The 6565-nt window shown below is 28.6% G+C and overlaps 1 protein-coding gene across 1 annotated transcript; it reads left to right on the plus strand.

The window, feature by feature from the left end:
• Positions 1–3605: 3605 nt before the first annotated feature.
• LOAG_11529 (hypothetical protein) lies at positions 3606–6345 on the plus strand (the record flags this gene model as incomplete). The annotated part of the gene is made up of 3 exons (XM_003147047.1): positions 3606–3707; positions 5925–6001; positions 6171–6345. Coding segments are annotated over 3 exons (354 nt in total), but the record flags the coding sequence as incomplete, so codon positions are not given.
• Between the last annotated feature and the right edge of the window lie 220 nt (positions 6346–6565).

The following is a 6565-nucleotide window of genomic DNA, read 5'->3' on the forward strand; positions in this document are numbered from 1 at the left end:
ATCTGCTCACCAAGCATATGTTGCTCAACCATCTTGTCACGTAAGAAAAGCCGCCTTTCGCATTGCATCCAGCAACCTGCAACAGAAACTTCGAGACACCCAGAAACAAAAATGGTGGGTAAACCTAGCAGGAAATATTCAACTATGCGCAGATTTGGGTGACCACAGAGGCTCTGAAAGCTGCGTATGGACCTAGACACCAGGGTCAAAGCTCCCTACTCAGCGCAGATGACCAAATGCTTCTCATTGACAAAATCTCTATATTGAATCGATGGTCTGAACATTTCCAGACTCTCTTCAGTACCAATTGTGCTGTCACGAACCAATAATTCAGCATATTACACAACAACCGATGAAAAGCGAACTGGATACAACTTCGACTGCGGCAGAAACGCCCAAGGTCATACAGTAGGTGAAAAGCAGCTGGGATTGATGGTGTCCCATCTAAGGTCTGGAAACACGGAGGTCAAGTACTCCATGCCAGGTTTCACGAGCTCGTTCTGCGATGTTGAGGAAAAGGCAAACTTCCACTAGATCTCCGTGATGCAATCATTATCATTTATGCAAGAAAAGAGAAAAATCAAACTGTTCAAATTACCAAGGTATCACCCTGCTCTCTATTGTGGGTCTGAACCGATCAATATTCGCTATATCAGGATATAACTCTCCCCATATCTTCACTTGCGACGACTTTTTATTTTTTATGCAGATAGATCCGGATTTAATGTAACTATTATCGAATTTTACTTATAGACGCTGTTTGCTGAATAACAGTTTGATGGATTTCTTCTCCAGACTATTGGATAAATCAAATATTGACAATTCATCTTGAAAGGAATAAATTTGATTTAATAAATTTTGCTTGAGAATTACAATTATGTTAAAGGAATAAGTGATTAAAGAGGGGGATGAGAGAGAGAATCGATTAGATAGGATGATGAAATCATGTAAGCAAAGAATTACGATAAAAAGAGAAAGAGAGAGATATAAACTAACGATAGGGTGACGTCACAAAGGGGTTTTGGTACGTATGATACAGTATTAAAAACCGAATAAATCTCCATTGTCTGTAAACGAATCAATGAAAAAGAGTCTCCGGCTGTTTTTTATTCACCCTACCATTATCCACGTAATCCATGTTTTAGGCCTCGGGAACCATAGTAATTGTCAACTGATTTAATGCAGAGAATTGAGAAATGAAATTTGTTTTTTAAATTTCCTCCTTCAATGTTATTATTATATGCTTGAAAGGAATAAATTTGATTTGATAAATTTTCCTTAGGGAATTCTCATTTATAATAAAGTATGTTAATAATCCTAAAATGGTGATTTGAAATTGTGATAGTATGAATTGAATTGTGATCGATTACTTATAAACTAATGCAGTCTGTAAACTGAATCACATTAATATAACTATATATTGCAGCCAAATAATGATAGTTTATCTATAAGCTAAATCATGATAATCTATATGTGTAGGAATGAATTGTCTTTGTTCCACTTGTTTTGACATAACACGAATGTATCGATGACTATTGTTGACCGATTCAGGAATAATTGTTATCAACCAGAGTGTTATCTTTCTAACGAATAATCATAATTTTACTTTTGTAGTTTTCTGGTCGAAATTTTCGTTCAAAGTTTAACCTTTAAAGTAATTAATCCAACAAGTGACGGTCCTAACATACCAGCAGTATACGGTAGCGTACTCGTGACGGCAAACCAAGTAAAACCAGCATATGCTATACCGGATAAGCCAATACTCAACGTAAGAAATATGATGATATGGTGTCATCACAAGTCAAATAACTGATAGCTATTAAGAAACTACTTTAACTGGGAAGTGCTAAAACAAGGAAAAGTGGTGATAATGCGAAAGAGAGGGAGAGAGGGAGAGAAGGGAAAGAAGCGAAAGGAAAGTAATTTATAACAGATTAGATATGCATGATTAACGGGTTTTTTCTGTAAAAATAAATCGTAAAATTTTGGTAAGGATTCCGGGGTAATTTTAACAACTGAACTTGAATATGTAGTAAGAGTAATAATAATAATAATAATGATAGTAATAATAATAATAATAGTAATAATAATAATAATTAATAGTTAATAGTCAGGCAATAATTGATTACTAATTAATAATTAATAATTAATGGTTAATGATTAATAATAATTAATAATAATAATAGTAATAATAGTAGTAATAATAGTGATAATAATGATAATAATAATAATAATAACAATAATAATAACAATAATAATAATAATAGTAATTAATAACAATAGTGGTAATAATAATAATAATACATGACAATTGCTACAATAACATATGAGTTTATTATATTCATTTATTGTGTTACCAGATGCTTAGCAGTCTGGTACAGCATGGTGATGACAATGATAACGCCAGTGGATTAGAACTTGATATCATCAACAGAACTATCTGAACATCCGATACAACATGTCTTTTGATGATAGCGTTAATACAGTATGGCTAATGTATTTTATGAAGGATTGATAGGTCTCTCAAAATATGGCTATTAATTGTCAAGATATTTCCGATAATTTATCTCACTGATAAAAGTGCTAATAGTTAATTTCATTTGGTTCCATTCGCAATTTTTTTTAAGTGGAAACTAATTTTGATAATAGTAGAAACATTATCAGTAAGATAATCAACCTGATAAAAGATATCATGCAAGGGATATGACATAATAGAAGATTAATAAAAAAGAGAAATTTAAAAGTAACGAGTGAAGATTAACAAAACAAAAAAAAAGGATCATGTTGTGATTCAATCATTAATTGCGTCATGTCTATGAGTGATTACCATTTAATCCAGTCGTTTGGTTATATTGTGATAAGAAATAGATATGAGTAGACCTGAATATGAAATAGACCTGAATATGACTCATTTCTAAAATAAACTGTTTCCAACTCTAATAGCTAGTCGAACACACAGCAGATATATTTTCTGTCAGCTTTTCAAAGTAATTCTGAAAAAAAAAAAAGAAGTAAAAGATGACACTAACACATTTGGGACAGTCCAGTAATAATTGGCTGATCATAAATGATGAATGCTTTTTTTCTGGCAGCAAACGGTGAAATAAATTTTGGGAAATTGCTTGCTTAAACACGAAAACCAATGATTTATTTTGGACAATGAAACAACAAATACCTGCCGGTCATTTGTGTCACCAAACAACCCCAAAATGAATATAGTACTATGTCTTGCAATGCTTTTGACCATAATAAATTGCTAATGATATAATATTTAAAGATAATAAATTATTCAATCTCATTAACTTTTTCTTGAATAAATATTTCATTAAAATATGTTTAAAAATGTAGCAAGTAGTTTATTTTAATACAGAGTTGCTAAATACTTTTTTAATTATGTTAGCTGATTTTTTAAAAGCATATTTTTGATAATCTTTAATTAAGTATTAAATATAAAAGGAAAGAACTAATGTAAATAAAACAAATTAGGATAGAAGATTTAGATGCATTTTCATTATATTTCGAAATGATCTGCAATAATAATTTGACAATTAAAGATAATCAAACTAAATAACGATACCCACCGAAAGCCATAAGGGATAGAATGAATGATTCATGCTGAACTCAACAATTCTACAAAGTTCAATGAATTTATTGAAATTTTAGGGGTGATAACTCTGCGAACAACCGATAAATATGATGTTAAACAGGTTGAAAAAAGTGGCCTAAAATAAACGAAATAAGTCTAAAATGATCATTTACTATTTAGGGCCTTTTTTTTGCATTATGATAGAAATATTGATAAAACAATTCGAGCTAATACTTATACAAATATAATAGTTACTTTGGCCTAGAAATAATGTGTAGATTACTTATTCAAGATATATCCTAAAAGAATTTAAAGTATGGCAAATAAATTTATGAAAATATTTCACATTGCATTTCCTATTTTAATAAAATATCAAAAAAGGATAAAAGTGCATAGAGCATCTGTCATAATTATTGAAATGACTAAAAGTTCGTTTTGTGGAATAAATCATTGTTTAATAGAATTAATGAATGATGGAAATTATGGCACAAAAAAAAATTTCAATAATTTACAAATGAATCACTTTTACAAGAAATGTTAACAAACGCAGCAGAAAAAAAAGAAAACACTTCAAATAACATAAACTGAATTAGAAATAAAATTTAGAAAGAAAAAATTAAAATTTTAATTAACTAAAAGAAAAAAAAAATAATAGTAATAATAGCAATGTAAACTACAATTGCTCAATTTGCTTGGCCAGTTGATTACTTGAGTGGATACAAATACTAAACTTTTATTTTCGTATGTATTACTCGATTAATTCTTTATTTGAAAACTTAATAACAAAATTGAATAATTATATTTTCAATTTCATATACATATACGTATTTATGTTTTCTATTTCGTTCATCGCTAAATCATCTCAAGAGCATGTCACTGAATCAATATATATTTGTATTTCTTTGTTGCGCAAAATGGTACAGAAATAATCATTGTATATTTACATAAGAATAAAATTTAGGATTGAAAAAAAATCAAAATTGAAGGAACGAAAAACAAAAAGTTGTTGAATTAAAATTATGAATGACCACAAAATGTAATTAATTATTTAAAATTCAATTAAAATTTCCTGAAAGCACAAATTTATTACTTTTTCACTTAAAGGTAACAAAACTGTTATTTTTAAATAAAATATAATAAACATAAATGTAAATATGTACAATAATACCTACGTAAAGTTATTTAAAAGTATTTAACGTTTTAATCACCTGATTCACTCGTTTCACCAACTTATCAAATTAACTTATCATTGCATTATTCATGATTCAAGCCTATTACATGTAAAACTTCTAATACACTTGACATTTTTATCACACCATGAAATTTCTCAGCTTATTTTGCTTAAAAATTCACATTTCTATTAATTATTTGGCAAAAATTTAGAACGAAAATATTATTTATTGGTAAAATTTCATGCATACTTTTAAGAAATTCAAATTGTTCCAAATAATTTCGAATAATTAACAAATCACTAAAAACATTCCATAATTAATTAACTCTTTTGCTCCGCTTATTTTTATTATAACAAATGATTTTGAAATTAAATCGTTTTTTGCCTTTCCACTTTTTCCTGTTTAATGAAATGCGCATCTGAAAACATATGATAATCAATAAGTATTTTGATAAATAAATAATTTAGATGCTATTTCAAAAAGTGATAAACATTACAATTATAAGTTAAGATTATCACGGATAAAAGATAATTAGCATTAATTAAGGATGTAAATGGCTAAGAGTAAATGCTATAATTAAGGAGGAGAATTAACTAATTGTTCATTTGCGTTGATAAGTTATGATTTGCGATTAATTTCATACTTATGCAAGTATAATCCTCATTTCAACATTGTAAATAATAATGAAAACGGACGAAAACTACACGATAGATGCAATAATATTGCATATGTTTTAGATAACCAGCAAGATAGATCGAAATTTCTCTGATAAACGATTAGGTGATAAAGATAAGGAATAATTTTAAATTGAGAATAAAATATCTGAATATGTTTTCTAATATATATATTAAATCTAGAAAGGAAGAGATATAAAAGAGAATAGTAATTTTCATAAATATAAGTTAAAAGTGAGGAATGAATTAATCATTACCAAAATAATTGAATTATTTAGAATATAAGCAATAAAAATATTGCTTATTTTTCTGAAATAATGAAATGATTGTAATAAGTAGAAGATAAGTACAATTTGATATAATTTGTTCATTAATTCCTTATTATTTGAATTAAAATTAGCAATTGCCATATTTGTAAATAATCAAAATTACGATATTATTTCATGGAATTAAAGTAGGTTCTTAATATTTTAATTTATTAAACGATTTTAGACACTGGATTTTCTAACTTTGGTATTGGTACAGCCATTTTGGCTTGTGGTTTTTATTGGATCCAAGGATTTTAAAAGGTATTTAAACCTACAGGATTTTGAATTTAACATGCCATTTAAGAGAGCAATATCTATAAATAGGATAAAATCACTGGACAAAGCACTTTGTTACATGAAATAATGAATTGGTTTTCTTAGACTTGTACAAGGTAATATGCTTCAGTATCACTTGTTGTCTTCCTTTCAGTAACGGAGAATACATCGATAAGAGATTGTTGGAATCAGGACGAGATTCAGAATGTTTCTATCGGTACATGCAAAGAGACCATCATCAAAGTTTCGCAGAATGGTTACATAAAAAGAACGCTTCACACTACACGCCCATTGCGCCCATTTATCAGCAATCGTTGCTAAATTTACAGGTCAGCGCAAATTTCATTCACTTCTGAAGGAATCCTGCAGGTATTCATCTCATTCATTATTTCAACATTGTTGCAACTTTTCCTTCCCAAAGTTTGATTTCAATATCAATTTATCAAACATTTAAAATGGGAACTGTGACAAGAGATGTAGCAGTATGTGTCCCTATGTGACTAATTAAGAAGTAATTCGCTTGAATCATTTAAATTAGACTCCAGCATT

Source organism: Loa loa (genome assembly GCF_000183805.2).
Source record: "Loa loa unplaced genomic scaffold supercont3.803, whole genome shotgun sequence".
Taxonomy (NCBI): domain Eukaryota; kingdom Metazoa; phylum Nematoda; class Chromadorea; order Rhabditida; family Onchocercidae; genus Loa; species Loa loa.